The sequence below is a fragment of the Labrus bergylta genome, chromosome 6 (genome assembly GCF_963930695.1).
Source record: "Labrus bergylta chromosome 6, fLabBer1.1, whole genome shotgun sequence".
Lineage (NCBI taxonomy): Eukaryota > Metazoa > Chordata > Actinopteri > Labriformes > Labridae > Labrus > Labrus bergylta.
The window spans coordinates 20,796,727-20,813,109 of NC_089200.1; the positions used below are offsets into that span (position 1 = coordinate 20,796,727).

The following is a 16,383-nucleotide window of genomic DNA, read 5'->3' on the forward strand; positions in this document are numbered from 1 at the left end:
TCGTGACAGGCATGTACTGAACACTAAAAAGAAAGCCCAGGACATAACAAGTGACCCTTCTCATCCACTGCACTCACAGTTCGAAGTGCTTCCATCAGGTAGGGCGATTCAGACTGAGAGAGCCACACATTTTTTAGAAAAAATCATTTGTACCAAATGCAGTAAAAATTATGAAATTCATAAAGGAAAAAACGACACCCCTCAACTCTAACTGCACATTGTTTTATGCAATTACTGTTTTTAAACCTATAACTTTATGAAATGTCTTAAAACTCTGGCTTATTATTATACTAAATTATTATTTTAAATTCACGAACCATGCTGACTGTGATGTTGTCGAGGACTTCAGGCGCTCTCCTGGTTTCCTGCTGTGCTTAAATGTTCTGTTGTTTTTCCGAACATTTTCTCTGTCTTGTTCTTGTGAAGCCAAAGACAATTTTCCACTTTTTGGACAAATAAAGTTCTATTCTATTCTATTCTTACGGCCGCAACATTTAAAGCAAGTCTCGCATCTGACCGTTCACGAAAATTAACGATGACTGTAAAGGGACACAGATCATGTAAGGGACATTTTTAGCCAGATGAAGTTTTATTCAACATATTTAATTCACTTAAGAATGCTTTGTGCAGTTGTAAATGTGTATGCCTAAAATATTATGTATATCTTTCATAAATTATCATTAGTTTCATACAATCATACTTGGGCTATTTTGGAGGAATGTTGATTTATGAGTGGACAGGAATGTGATGTCACTTTTGTTACTTCTAGCCTGGTAGCCGTTAATTTAAATTCCAACCTTGTGGTAATTCAGATTATTTCACCGGTAAGAAAGCACAGGGGAACTTTTTTGAGATGCGCTTTTAGTAGTTCATTTTCAGAACATTGTAGTTTCACCACGGCAGACCCACGTCATAACCTCCTAGTGGAAATGCGGTCAGATTGTCAGAGCAACGCGATCGCCTTTCTCTTAATGAATTCTCCTGACATCTTTCCTCAACCTCATGATGTTTTCCCCGGGGTTAATTTAAAGAGGATAGTGAAAGGGGATAGGAGGGTGCACCCCAAGTCAGTATGTGTTTGAATAAATTAACATTTCCTTAATCTCAATGAATTGAAGAAATGTTTTACAAAACAGAACAGGCCATGTTCGATAGTAAAATCTTTACTTTCACCAGCAACCAAAAAGCTACTCATAAATTATGTCCATTTTAATTTCACATTCATTCATAGTGCAAGCTTCCTGTAAACCCATTCCCAGATACAGTTTGGACAACTTGTATCTTGCTCTTCATGCCATTAATGATGTTGGCACATAAAAAAAATCTATAAAGAAGATTTAAACAGAATGATTTCCCCCCCCCCTCAGAGTATATCTTCATTTGTCTTGAGGTGAAAAGTTTCAGTTGGCAAAAATTAAAAATGGCATCATTTGTCCAAGTCCAGCACCAACTGAAGTGATCCTTCCAGTTAAACTAAAAGTTTTCTTAATGAAGATACCTATGAGAAATATCTAGGAAATCAACATCATTAGATATATATATATATATATATATATATAAAAATCTTAGGCCATAATCATCATTTTTACTGCATCATGCTGTCAAATGAAAACTCAAAGTCTGATACAGAGCCAGAAGTGTTTGAGTTTTAAAGTGGTCTTTAGGATTTGATGAATCATACAGATGAAATGTCATCACCAGGCATTCTCATCCTCCCAGTTCAGCTCATCTCCATCTCCCCAGCCTTCAGCTTCAGTCTTTAAGAGAAAACACAAAACAAATACCATTGAATTTGCAATCTGTGGGCACGGATTCCTAAATTGTGCGCACATATTTGCATCCGAAATTTGCATTCAGTGTGCGCAGGCAGGTGTGACTGAGTCTATTGTTTAAACTGATCAATAACAATGTAACAGAATGCAGAACATTTTCTGAGGGAGACTCCCAGACCTTCCTTAACTGATGGTGACAACAATTAAGTTTAATTAGTTAGAAGTTAAATAGGGCTAATGCAACTCTTTAATGGCATTCACTTAACCTTGCCAACTGAGAGGAAGAATTGTTTATAATTCTTAGGATTATTTTTGACTGAAAAGTCAGGAAAAAAAAAAAGAAAAAGGATGATGTCCTGAAGACGACATGAACATGGGCTGTGCATGTAGCATAAGCTAAACATTCTTCATACCACAGAAAAATCTGGAGACATCATCTTTAGAACCATCGAAACAATTGTGACTTTGCTTACCATCAGAGGGGGGGAAATCGTCACGATTATATTGTAGTGGCCACCCTGCTTAATTAACCCTTTTCCTATCTTGAATTTAAATTTAAGTGGAAAAAAAAAAAAAAGCAGCATGCTTACACACCACCACATATACACTCACCTCAGTCAGGTTGTCCGCTGCAAACTTGGCAGTAAGTGTTACAGTATCGATGCATGGATCAACCTGCAGAGATTGAGTGGCTTCTGAATAGGCTGTACAAAGTTCCGTCACAGAGCTATCATCTTGTGGCAGCAGAGCCGGAGAAGACAGTTTGATGTCAGGCACCATGTCTGCAAACAAATCCAGCTCTGGATCCTGCTCTACTTTCTTCTTCACCTTAATAGTGAACTCCTCCCCCAATCCTCCAATCCCACTGTGCTTTAGTGACACTGAAGGGTTGGACTTGGGGTTTAAAGGTTTGTGTGAGTCTATCTCTTCTTGAGCCCATCCATCGTCCCATGAGGAGGTGGTCTTGCTCTGTGAGGATTGTCTCAGTGTTGAGGTCAGTTTGAGGGCTTTAGAAGAAGCCAGTCTCAGTGCTTCAGGAGCATGTTTCACAGGTGTAGCAGTGGTCTCTCTGGGCGGTGCAAGGATAACAGGGTCTGATAAAGGAGCCGTGGGGGAGAGATCTGACGTAGGTTCAGGGTCCTCAAAGTCGTCCCACGGCTCCTCTTCCACTTTGGGGTGTGAGAGCGGCAGTCTGCTGCTGACTGGATCCTCTCTCTCGGAGGCCTGAATGTGGATCTGGACAGACTGTCCGTCTCTGTTCTCACTCTCCTCTTGCTCGTTCCAGTCAGGCCAGTCTTCAGCGGGGCCTTCTAGACTGTCAGCCTGCTCTGGACTGTATGATAGAAGCTTCATCCCTTTGTCCTGATGAAAACCATTCAAAGGCAGTAACAGTTGTCTACTTAAAGCTGTAAAAAAAAAAAAGAAAGCAAGATAGACTGAGCTTCAGGCACAAGGAAAACTGAATTTCGTTTGAAGTTATGAGTATAGAGAGAGTCATACCTGAGTTTGGTGCTGATGGGTAACTTTTTGGAGCTTCCTTGCTACCTACTAAGTCACCAATGGGACCAAGGGCCAGACCTTCAGTTCCTGACGGTCTGGGAAACAAATTCAACACTTTTGAAGGCTGAGCCATCTGAGGGTGGTCGCCTCCAACTATATGGACAGGGGAAGCTAAAAAACAATAAAGGTTAAGTTAGATTAATGTAACCAAATGTAACACAAACATTAGTTGACAGACACATATACACAAGCAAAAAGAAGAGTGGCTGTGTGATGTTGTTCTAAACAAACCAGGATAAAGTGATCTTCAGAGTTAAAGAGCTGCTACGGGAGGTAAAGTGAGTATTGCACATGATTATGTGCTATGGGTGTAAATTGCACATTTGGAGTTAGCATACATAGATGTATGTGTGTAAGCATAATAGATAAAAATAGATTTTTAGACATGGTCACGCTTCAGAGGACCCTAGAATGTGGCAAATCTGGAACCTTCCCTGACTGAGAGTGGTAAGCTATTCAATAATATGAGTTCTAGAAGCAGCTTTCATTTCTCTGGTCATTCATTGGACAGTATTGCTTACTTTCAGGAGTGACCTCTGTAGACTTGGTGAAGTTGGGTTTGGTGCGTTTAAAGACCTTGCTTCTTTCTCCACCCACCACCACTTGAGCCCCTAGCAGGGGTACCAACACCGCCAGACTCTGCAGCGTCATGGCAACCAGAGAATCACTGGTGTCTCTCATTCCTAACAAAACCTGCAGCCAAAAACAAAAATGATTATGTAACTAAGTAAGATCCGTATAGTAAAATGTAGAGGTGATGATGTCAGCGTTTATAAATCTGGGATTAAGTCAACACTCCACCTGAGGTAGGATCTGGTTTTTGAGTTCATCATGTGAGAAGAACTCGGCGTAGATATGGATGTGAGCCAGCAACACAATCCGTACATGTTCCTCGTTGACCTTAAAGAGCTTGAGAAGCTGAGGAACCACATGCTTACGGTAAAGGGACACAGACAGCAGGCATTCTTCACAGCTACCATCACTGACACTGGACTCTGTCCACAGAGACAAATAAAGAAAAGGTGCATGAGCATCAACCCCTTCCAGTTTCAACAGTTGGGTCTGACAGCTGGAGTGTGCTTCTTTCTCCTTGATGGGGGATTAATAGATCCGAGTAATTATTAGCAGCAGGAGAAAGAGTTTAGTAAAATGCAATCCTACCCTTCTTTGGCTTCAAAAGATGAGGCAGGAAGCTTTTGACAGCCATGGGTTCTGCAAAAACGAGGGAGTTGAGGAGTTTTGGGACAAGACGTGCAGCTATCAGCTCTCCAGGGAGACTTTGAACCCGGTCAAGAAGAAACCTGCGAAACAAACAAACAAGGAGCATGGTGAGGGAGTCTTTGACATAATATGTAAAGTTACATCTGAGAGTCAACATGAACACCATTCTCAATATTATCATAATTAATAAATATCATCAGTCCAATCAATATTGTGAAGTACAGAGGTGTGCATAGAGCTGGGTCTTAAGCGTTTCCCTTAAGGTAGAAAATGACTGGAGATCAAATGGAGTTTGGTAATCCATTCCACCACCAGAGGAGAAGAGTATAGCTAGAGACTTAGGGCCTTGTTGTGCAGTCGGGAATAAGCACTTTAAATTGGCAGCGCGTTGAGGGAAAGAGTGGGGGTGTGGATGTGAATGAAGGAGTTCAGGTAAGCAGGACTCGTTTTCTTTTAATATTTGTAAATACAAAATATATAATAACTATAGAATGATATTGAAGTCTTTGTCTAAATGTTTACATGTGCTGGAAACTCTGTGTCACTGATTTAAAAAAAAAAAAAAAAGAATTAAATAATGACCACATTGTCTCTTACTTAAAGAATTCATTTTTTTCGTCTTCTGTCTTCAAGGTAAGGCTCTTCAGAAAATTGATCACTTCCAGAAAGTCATTCCTGTTCAATAAAAATACATGTTTGTTTTTAAACAAATCCATTGTAAATTCTGATAACAGCCAACAAAAAAACCAAATAAAACCACACTAACCTAAAAAAGTCATGAGTCAGCAAGGAGCTGAGTGGAGGTCGAGACAGAGGGTCAGAGTTCAGTGGGCCTGCCTGCAAGGTTTTCCTCAAGCTGTCAGACAGCTCCTGTGATGCTGGAAACAGAGGAAAGAGATAGAACCTGTATGTATAGATATAATGTAAAGACTGTGAAGAACATAAGTAAACATACTTTAAAATATTGAAAGGCCATCACTTCACTAACCATAACCATTCAGGAGAGAGAGGAGGCTCTCCACCATCACTCCAAAAGAGTAACAGTCCCGAGAGTGAGCATGTTTATCCAGAAGCATTTTCAAGCCCTCAACCTGTCAACAACATGTTTCATGAGAACTTCTGTGCAATAGAGGGAGTTGGTCATTTTCTGTTTTCATTTGTGGCCTTTAATCTGCTTACCTGCTCTTCTGGAGGAATGCAGCTGGCCTCTCTCACATTTTGCATGCTTGCAAGAAACTAAGTAGTTGTAGAAATAAAAAAAAAACCATCAATGGTTTACAATGAGGGTCTTGACATGTGTGACAGGTGCTTTTCATTTACAAAATTGCATACACAGACTGCACCTTGGGAAATATTTAATTCCATCATTTACCTCAGGTGTTGCTTCAGAGAACTTGCACACGGTCTCCATCCCTCCCAGTTTCCAATTGCCATCGTCACTGACAAATACAGAGGAGATGCAGACATTGTTGTGGCTTGATTTGCCCTGGTGGTGAAGAAATACAGGTTAGAAACTTGTCCTGCCTGTTCACTCACTCAAGGAAAGACAATAAATGGTCTAGGACTACTGTGATTCATGAAAATGTTTTTTTCTATCAACTACTAATAATAAAAAAAGTTGTGCAGGGATCACATGCATCTGGAGATACTACTCGGGGCTTCTTTAATGCTCACCCTCTCATGCAGAAAGACAAGTGCCTGCAGGAGGTCATAGATGCCTGCGCCGATTTCCTCTGGGGAGAGGCTGTCCAGCAGCAGCTCCAGGGGCTGCACACGCTCTGTCACCAGGTGGATGCCGCCGTCCTGCACTGAGCAGGAAAGGAAACGCAGCAGGCATGGGTGCCTCAAAGTTTTGAGGTGCTGCAGAAATTAGAGTATTTGTTTATTTCATATTATGCCATGCAGCCGACAGAAAATCCATTGATGGAAACCCATTATAAACTTAAATCAAACACAAACTGATGGTAGGACACATCATGGAATCAGTGCTTCTTGAGAATTGTAAAGTCATGTTAATGAAACCGAGCAGGAACTGCCGCCACCTCTTATTTACGACTATTATCAAGACGACGCCCAGTCTCACTACCTTCGCAGCTTTGTTTACTTTATCTTCATTGCCCCGCTTGTGAACAAACACGGAAGCGGGCTTTCCATCCTGGAGCATCGCCGAGTGCATGGTCAGTCCGGACGGCAGGGTCAGGAGGGGCTCCTCCAGGGTGCAGCGTCGCACCGCGCTGCTCTCTGCACCCATCGCCACGCTTGTGTTCGGACCTGGAGGACAATGTGGAGGACAGAGGGACGTCAAGCATGCAAGGCAAACGAAGCATTGAAAGCTGCCAGTAGTTTAACACAGATATAAACCACTGTTAAATAGTATTATTAACACACTGATACCTGTTTCACTGCGCTGGGTTGGCCGCTGCGATTCAAGAAGTTAGCTAGCTAGTGTTGTTTGTTGCCTAGCTGGCTAACCTACTGCGCTACGTCAGCCAGCTTGTCATTGCTTCGGTTTTTGGCGACACTTCTGCCTGAATACAACCATGCTAATCGCGTTGCGGCGCTCAATTTCAGTCACTGTTTAAAAGTCGTCAACACTGGTTGCTTGAACAAAACTTAAGATGAATCCCACGTCACTTCTTGTCAGCTCAACGATGCCATCGTGTAGCAAAACATACTCTTAATCATACTCTTCCGGTAAAGGACCAAACCACTGAGATGGGGGAGTGTTACTTTAAAATGTGAAAGAAGAAGTCACTGGAGCAAATGTTCCAATCCTCTTTTAAGTGGGGGGGGGGGGGGGGGGGGGGGGGAACTTACTTTTTATTAGAAACCATACTTAAATCACCTTTTAACAAATTTCTACATTAATCGTGTTAATTATAAGTTTAAGAATAATACAAACTCACAAAGACCCCTACCTTCAAACCTTTTGGTTGGGACCAAAGTGGGGTGAGAAAACGCAGGTAGCAATCAGAAATGTGCGGCGGAGGAGACTTCCATATGGCAACTTAAATATGTATGTGTGTGCAGTCTTAGTGTTGGCTGAAGCTCTTGGTGTTGCATAACTGTATTTTGTTTAGAATGACAAAGTTAAAGCCCATTGAGTAAAAGTCAAACCAGTTAAATAATGAACTTAATGTATTAATAAAGGAACTGCTCTCATTATTCTCCCTCCATAGAAACCTGGTTTCTTTGAGCTGTTGCATATGATCCAGTCAAAACAAACCATAATGGATTTTCCTTGAATATTTTCCCATCATGCCTCATGGGATTTTCTATCGTTATTGGATAATTTGGTCTCTATCGGTTAAGTAAACATTAAGCAATTTATATATATATATATATATATATTTTTTTTTTTTATTAGGTGCAATAAAGTGACAAACTGGTGATACACAAATGAGGCACAAAAAAAAAAACAGACAAGGTCAGGACAACGGCTCCATAATACAGTCAAATAAAAAAATAAAAAATAAGACATCAATAGACACACATCATACTACGAACAGAAAAACTACAAAACTATATGAAATACCTAAGAAAGGATACAAAAAGTGAAAGAAGCAATAGAGAGAGAGAGAGAGGGAAGGGGAGGGAGAGAAGGTGCTTAGTAAAGGGGACTTGAGAGGTGGAAGAGAGTTGAAGAGTTGAGCAGTGGTATGTGTTGAATATGTTGATGTTAAACAAAGTTGTGGTGTGAGAGGTGAGAGTTTGTGTAATGATTATGTTTTAGCGGAAGTTGACTGCAGCCGGGGTTTTGGGGTTGTTTTTGAGAAAAAATAAAAGTGTATGAAAATGCCATCACTTATAAATTGAGTGTGTGTGTGTGTTTGTTTGTGTGTGTGTGTGTGTGTGTGTTTGTTTGTGTGCGTGTTGGGTGTAATTGGTGCACAGGAAGAAAGAGTTGATGGGTGGGATGTTGTGGGGGTAGTTATGAGTTGAGGTTGTTGATTATTGGGTTCCAGACAGATTAAAATTTGGCAGTTTGATTTCTGAGTGAGGCAGTTAGTTTTTCCATTGATATATATTTGGTGAAGTAATTAAGTAATTAATATTAATGGATCCATTTATTATACTATGTGAAATAGTGCAGAGAGCACGGGCATTGTAGTGGTTACTTTTCCATTTTTATCACAATTTAGTTTTATTTGTATTAAATTGCTTATCCTTTTCACCTTTTCAATGCGTTAATCAATTTGTAATATTTATAGAAGTTTGATAGGCCACTGTGCCCCATAAAGAAATAAAGATTAAACACCTCGTATAATTTGAGGTGATGGTCATCTGTTGTAAACTGTCACTGTATTATATGGCATACCAGAATCAGAATCAGCTTTATTGGCCAGTTACAGTTGGTTGCAGATCCAAACCAGGAAGTGCAGAGAACAAACTATGATGGCGGTGTAAAACATGATCAGCAGCAGGTTCAACTTCCTGAATTGACGCAGGAAGTGCATCCTCTGCTTTGCACATCAGGTCCCAGGAGATTGTGGAGTCCACAGTAGACCCTGTGCGCTTCAGTATGGTGAGGGGGGGGGGGGAGTGAAAGGGGGGCTTCTCCTGAAGTCCACTGACATTGCTACAGTCTTGAGTGGGTTCAGCTCCAGATGGTTCTGACTGCATCAGAGGAACAGCTGTTCCTGGCTGTCCGTCACTCTCCTGGATGAGATCAATGACGGTGGTGTCGTCTGTGAACTTCAGGAGTTTCACAGAAGGGTCCCCTGAGGTGCAGTTGTTGGTGTAGAGGGATATACTATCATAAACATACACATGTGTACATGTCAAGGCCAAATCTAATTTCTAAAAAAAATCTAAGTTCTATGATTATATTAGACTCAAGCAAACTTAACAACTGCGCACTAAGTGAGTTGTTGCCATCTCATCTGAAATACTCAGAAACTTCTTGGGTTCCTCCTTTACAAGGAAACAACAATGATTCAATCTATGTTCAGGTAATGCTATGCTCAGTAAGAAATGAAAGAGGGAAAAAAACTTTGTCAGAGGAAGTGATGATTTTGACCAGAAGATAAATTTGGCTGGTTACCTTAGTAACAATCCAGCCCCAAAAAAACAGACTCTCGCAGTGAGAGCCGTAGACAACATGGAAGAGCTGGGTAAGACAACTGTTACGCTTTACATTGCTGATCATCCACAAAGTGTTAGATTTAAAATGGCTGTTATAATTCTTATACATTCATTTGAAGCTGGTTTTATTATCAATCAATGTACAATGAGATGCAGAATTGAAAATAGTAGGCTATAACATGACTGCTTTATGTATTCTTTGAGTGACACCAAGTACAGTGTACACATACACTACGTACAGTACTTAAAAATCGATCCAGTATAAAAAAAGTGGACAATACTTTGTCATGCTGTTTTTGTTTCTTTGTTTTGTTTTTCATTGTAACCTACGTTAAGTCATACTAATTTTGTTGTTAAAAATGCTGTAATGTCAGTATACTACTGGTTAAGAATAATCTGATAAAATAAAGTTTAAAAAGAAAAGGTTGGTCTTTCCTAGTCATCAGAATCTATAGCATGATGTAAAATACAATTTGATTTAATTTATTTTTTGCTAAAAATGGGTTAGGGTTATGTAATGGAGGTTGTGCAGTGTTTTCTGACATGTAAAGACAGACTTCAGTGCTATAACTCTGAACTCGTGTTTCCTCTTATTTTAGTCTGCTTCTCCACTGAGACCTCAAAGAAATAATGTTATGTCTAAGTACAATTTGTGTGGAGGAGAGAGTTGAATTTTAATGTCATAATTGTCGCCAGATTCTTGCAACATTTTTGAAAAGTTTCACTTCTGCAGCATGACAGCAACCACTTCCTGAGGAAGCTGACTTGCATGAAGCAACCTTAAACTGATCCTCCAGCACCTTGATATGTGCATCAAGGAGCATTCTTTTTTACTGAGCAGGAACATTTGTATTTAACAAGCACAAATATTATGTTCTGGTTGAACTGTCAACACATAGAAAACAAAATCAATGTGTTTTAGTGGTTGTTTAGTGTACAGTATGCATGTCTTTATTTTTAATATATCTGAATATGTGTGGTTATAAGATTTAAAGCCTGTATCCTGCCACAGATTTGTTGTTGGAGGAGTTGGCCTTCAATTCAGAGCGTCCAGAGAGTGTCAATGAAAACAGGAGCAATAATCCACCTGATGGAGAGGTAAAGATAGAAGCACAACAATCAAATAGGAAAAATGTTTTTCTTATTGATCAACTATTTCAGTTTAACCTTAATATAATCCTCAAACAAAGATCTGAAAATAAAATGACTGTTTTAAAAAACAATTACATTACCTAGGGACTTTCATGATAGATATGATACATATGATGTTTATTTTGGCTTTGTGTCCACAGGTGACAGGTGATATTTATTCTGCACTGAACAAGAAAGGAAAAGGCCTAGTCTGCTCAAATATCTACAGGTGAAGCCCCTTTTTGAGACTCATGTTGACCCCTGATTGACATTTCATTGAGTAAACCTATTTAGAAGTACTAGGAACTGAAATGAATTCATTGAACAGTATGTTGTAATTACAAGATCTTCTGCTTTTGTTTTTTAAAAAAAAAACATTTTTATTTACTGAACAATCTAAGTAATTAATGGCACATTTTAAATAAATTAATTGAAAATTAACAGTTTATTCTCAATAACAATTACTGTATGGCTTTGGTGTAGATTAGTATATTTGAATGTTTATGAATTTAATTTATAATTCAATTTTCTTATTGTTTACCATCAATAATTGCACACATCATAGAATATGTTCCAATACACATTTTTCCTCAATATAGGTTTTTAACAATAATCCCTTATGGTATGTGTGGTAAACTTGGAGGTTCATTTTTAGTTTCTGACATATGACACTTTGTCTTTCCTCCTGTGTGGATTTTAGTGATCTGCCTGCTCCTGTGGCAGTTTCCCCAACCCCCAGCTCACCTACTCAGGAGCTGGAATCCATCCTGCAGGATCTGATGAGCATGGGAGAAGAGGTAGTGTATGTGGACTGTAATTGATTGTCAATATTAATCTATAAAAACATATCCCATTATCACTTACATAAAAAATACATAAAGTATACAGGTTTTTCATTTGGTAAGGTAGAACAGAGGGTGTACTGTGTAGTAGAGAAGCTTTTCGCAAATGAGTGTCATTATCCAGCTTGACAACAGAGGGCAGAATTGCATTAATGTACAAACAGCACAGCATTAACTATGAGAATTGCATTGTAGGAGCATTGTTTAACACTGTCCTTATAAAGACATGAACTTCAGTTATGTCTTCCTACACGGCTAAAACAACATATCTATTTGTATTGTCATCATAGGATCCCGAGTCTTCTACAACCCCACCACCTCTGACACAGAAGCAATCGATAAAAAATAAAACACAAGTTGGGAAACAGGAGAACAAGGAGAGCAGCACAGCAGGTTCAGAAGCGAAGGGTTCGACCTCGAAGAAGAATACAGACGCTATAGATGACCTGCTTGGAAGTCTGAGCTCTGACCTGGAGAAGATCGGCGTGCGCACCACAGCCAAGGGCCATTGTGCGTCCTGCAACAAATGCATTGTGGGAAAGGTATAATAAGTCACATTAACAAATGGGCAAGCTATAAAATCTTTGTCACCCTTACAGATTCGAAGACAGAACAAATACCTTTTTAAACAAAATGAAACATTTAAAAACTGGTCTGTTTTAACTTTTCTTTTTCTTTTTTAATCTGTAGATGATAACCGCACTGGGTGAGGTGTGGCACCCTGAACACTTTGTGTGTGTGACGTGTAAGACGGAGCTGAGCACCACAGGCTTCTTCGAGAGGGAGGGTCGACCATATTGCCACAAAGACTACCATCAGCTCTTCTCTCCTACCTGTGCGTACTGCAAGGGGCCAATAATGAAGGTGAGAAAATCTTCTGTTAACTGTTCTGAGTCCAAATCCTACACATAGGTGCCATACCACATTCTCCTTCTGTTCTATATTATATAAGTAAAGATAAGTAAGATTTCATGGTGACAGACGAAACTATTCAGATCTTTTTTATTTATTTATCACATGTAACATTTTAAGTAAAGCATAAAACCAGGTTGTGATTCTGCAGTCTAATTCTGCAGACCAAAGTCATTCATCAGAAACTAATGTGACTTCTATGAGTCATCACTTCATGTAGTTCATTCCTCATTTCCTTCTTCCTCACATCAGATCATGTGAGATGAGACAGATGTTTCTGATTGAAATGTCATATTTTTTTGTCTGGTCTGTTTAACAGAACATCCTGACAGCTCTGGACCAGACCTGGCACCCTGAGCACTTCTTCTGCGCACACTGCGGAGGCCTCTTTGGACCTGAAGGTGAGAAGCTTGTGCATGCATGTATCTTTTTTTGAAACTTCAGCAAAAAGGCATGTTTTTTTTTTTTTCAAATATTTTCTAACTTGGAATTTGTCTTTTACCTGTCCCAGGTTTTCTAGAAAAGGATGGGAAGCCGTATTGTTGCAGGGACTTCTACCAACTCTTCGCTCCCAAGTGCTCTGGCTGTGGAGAGTCAGTGAAGGAGAACTACCTGACTGCAGCCAATGGCACCTGGCACCCAGAGTGCTTTGTGTGCGCGGTGAGCCCTTTACCTCAGACCACACACACGGCTCTGGCTCACGCACAAGCCTGGGAATAAATGAGATAGATACCCACACATTTGCTTTATTCGCAACATTTGGACCACAAGGCTGATGAGAACCTTATGGCTGATGAATACGCTGCGGTTGAAATGATGCAAATAAATCAAGGAAACCATATTCCTCAGTGTGGGTATCTTTTACATTCTATTCCAAACTACTTGTGTATGCAGCATCTGGTTGAAAACGGTTCAGTGTGCAGTCTACTTCTCTTTACCCAGCTACGAGTGATAGATAGACAGAAAATGTTCTCAGTAGAGATGTTCTGACAGAGGGTAGCAACTCTTTTTTCATATTTTATGCTGCTCAAGAAAATCATTCCTGACTGATCATAAACCTGAACATAAAATACATCACTCTTAAAACCTTCCACACAAACAATTGCATAAATTGAATGAACAAAAAAACACAAATATGGCCTCCAATATTAACACCTAACCCATGACTCACCATAACCACAGGAACTGAACATTGTTTTCTATGGAGCAGTCACAATCAGCCAGGTCCCAATTTTACCTGCTCGCAGCAGGTCACACCCTATTGAGGAGATGAAGAGGCCACCCACCTGTGTCCGAGCCTTTTTAATCAACTCTAATACTCTAAATAATTGTACAAGGTAGTTCATAAAATGTCCTACCTTTGTTGATTGCTGCATAGTATTGTTAAGAGTAAAGAGATGTCCATTCCATGAAATGTTACCACAACCCCACAGCAGGGTAACAGGGTCATTTTTTACCTCTTTTTCAAACTGCTGTGACATTTTCAACTAAAGTACGTTGATTATTACAGAACATTTTGATTCTACATTCATTCGATTGTAGTCTGCAAGAGATTTTCTTTTTTAATCGCAATCCCTCATAGTTTTTGCTTGATCATATTTTAAGACACAGTTGTCACAAACACCAACCTTAACAGACCTTTCTCACAGTGGGCATTTTGACTTGTTAAACACAGGCGTTACTCCTGTCGTTACTGGACTGTTCCATGATGGACCTGCTTGTTGTCATGGCTTACTGGCACATAGAAATGGAACCTGGCCATTGCTAGTATTAATATTTAGGCTACACCTGTGCTTTTACTATGACACGTCTGCCAAGAGAAACTCCTGTAGTACACCACAAGAACATTTGCAGCTTCCCTCCTGTACAGACCTGCTCATGTTCCTGTTCTAAGCAAAGTGATGACCTGTGGGGTGCCAGTGCTGCCTTGTCTAAAAATGCTTCCATAACATGAAACGATAGCAAAGGCAAACTGTATCCCCTTAAAAAAATGCTAACAGAACAAAATGACTTTATATTAACTCACATATGAGAGTACATTTGGACTATAATACTTCTTCCTCCATTTTACCAAACGTAACCTTTCCTCCCTTATCGTCCCTCCTCTCTTCTATCTTTCCCCTCATCGCTTTCCCTTTTCTATCCTCAGGACTGCCTGAAGCCCTTCACTGACGGCTGTTTCATGGAGCTGGATGGTCGACCCCTCTGCTCGCTGCACTTTCACTCCCGGCAGGGGACTCTGTGCGGAGGCTGCGGTGAGCCAATCACAGGCCGCTGTATCTCTGCTCTTGATCACAAGTTTCACCCGGAGCACTTTGTGTGTGCTTTCTGTCTGCGGAAGCTCAGCCAGGGCGTCTTCAAGGAGCAGAAAGGGAAACCATACTGCTCGATCTGCTTTGACAAACTGTTTTTGTAACCGACAGAAAGTCAGCAGATACCTTTTGAATGCTTGATCAGTCACTGTTAAGATAATCATTTCAATATGGCAACTATACTTTTCCAACATTGGATGCATCACATTGCATAATTATTTTTGCTTACGTAAAAGTGAGCAATAAATGTTTTGCTTTTTTTTAGTGATAAGCATGCTGATAGTAGCTGAGGTTGATATGACATTTTAAGAGATTTTGGAGGCTAGTATGATGGAATAAAAATGAGAGGAGTGTAACATGAACTGTGACTCATATAATAAATAGATTATGTGAAAATGCCAAGGGAAAAAGGCTTATTGTAACATGATTAATGACATGGTTGTTAAACACAAGGAAAACACTCATATCCCATTTTGAAGAACTGAAAAAACATTTCACATGTGTGATATTTGGATGACTCTAAAAAGTGTGTTTCTGACACTTGGACTAAATTTTACAGGATGTCATATTTCATGACACAAAATCTATAAATGGAGAAAGAAAAACACAGAGGTGCAGTTTTAATCCATGGTTTCCATTAAGTGATCCTCAGTTTGCCATCAACCTTGGCAGCGTGCAAACCCTCTCTGCAGTGCGGAGCTGTTGTCTGTCTGGCTGATAGCTTGTATTGGCAGTGACTGGCATAGAATCGGTGTGCCAGCCTGAGTTTCCTTTTACTCTGACTTACCATTTGGCCCCCGGCATGCATGTAGGATTCAAACAACCTCCTTATTCTGCACACAGGCTCCTTTATAGATGCCTATGGAAGATTAATGAAGGTGTTGAGTTGAATAAAGGTGGTTTCAGAAGGAGCTCCTTTGCATCACTGCATCTCTTTGGTAGCTCACTTTTGACTGCTGAGGGAAGAAGCAGACGTAAAACATTTAAGGGTTCATTCATGTTTAGAGATGAAGATCGTATGTCTGGCCTTAGTTGTTATGGCCTGCTCTTTTTCTAACTTCTTATGATTAATTGTATGGATGGTACAGTATTTTCAAATGAGGCTCATGAAAGATGGGAAGGTTTGATTTTTCTGTGCAGTGTTTTTGCAGTTTTTTAAATATTCTTTAATATTATTTTACTTTTGTAAATATTGAACAACGAAGGTATGCATAAAGTTACAAAATGCACATAAACCTCTTAATGACAAAATGCTGTCTTAGATGTGATTTGCATAAAGATTTGTTGCTAAAGTTGTTTTCTTTTTGTCTTGTCCATTTTTTTTTTACTTCATTTTTCATTTCTTGTAACTTATACAATCCTATTCACAATTTTTCAATTTTTTCCTTTACTTCCACTTTCTTACAGCTGTATCTGTATATGTTCAATTATAGATAGTTAACTAAATTAGATTACAATAAATCAAACACACTCCATCTTAAAGTATAATGTTTGGAATAAAAACAATTAGAAAAATTCACATAAAAAAATCAAGACAGTCATAAAAAA

The 16,383-nt window shown here is 39.5% G+C and overlaps 2 protein-coding genes across 2 annotated transcripts; one reads left to right on the forward strand and one right to left on the reverse strand.

Annotated features, from left to right (window-relative positions):
* Positions 1-1,147: 1,147 nt before the first annotated feature.
* scyl3 (SCY1-like, kinase-like 3) lies at positions 1,148-7,250 on the reverse strand. Its single transcript, XM_020647628.3, has 14 exons — positions 6,948-7,250; positions 6,640-6,824; positions 6,228-6,413; positions 5,926-6,039; positions 5,733-5,789; positions 5,542-5,644; positions 5,320-5,431; positions 5,151-5,228; positions 4,494-4,633; positions 4,134-4,327; positions 3,854-4,025; positions 3,273-3,443; positions 2,385-3,178; positions 1,148-1,757 (listed from the first exon to the last, which is right to left on the reverse strand). Exons 2-14 carry the CDS (start codon positions 6,802-6,804, stop codon positions 1,695-1,697), a joined length of 2,349 nt encoding a protein of 782 aa, XP_020503284.1. The 5' UTR covers positions 6,805-6,824; positions 6,948-7,250; the 3' UTR covers positions 1,148-1,694.
* A 2,275-nt stretch (positions 7,251-9,525) lies between these two features.
* Positions 9,526-16,131, forward strand: lpxn (leupaxin). The gene is made up of 9 exons (XM_020647578.3): positions 9,526-9,667; positions 10,651-10,736; positions 10,931-10,998; positions 11,470-11,566; positions 11,902-12,153; positions 12,302-12,475; positions 12,843-12,924; positions 13,035-13,183; positions 14,673-16,131. The coding sequence occupies exons 1-9, from the start codon at positions 9,655-9,657 to the stop codon at positions 14,937-14,939; spliced, it is 1,188 nt and encodes a 395-aa protein (XP_020503234.1). The 5' UTR covers positions 9,526-9,654; the 3' UTR covers positions 14,940-16,131.
* The last annotated feature ends 252 nt before the right edge of the window (positions 16,132-16,383 follow it).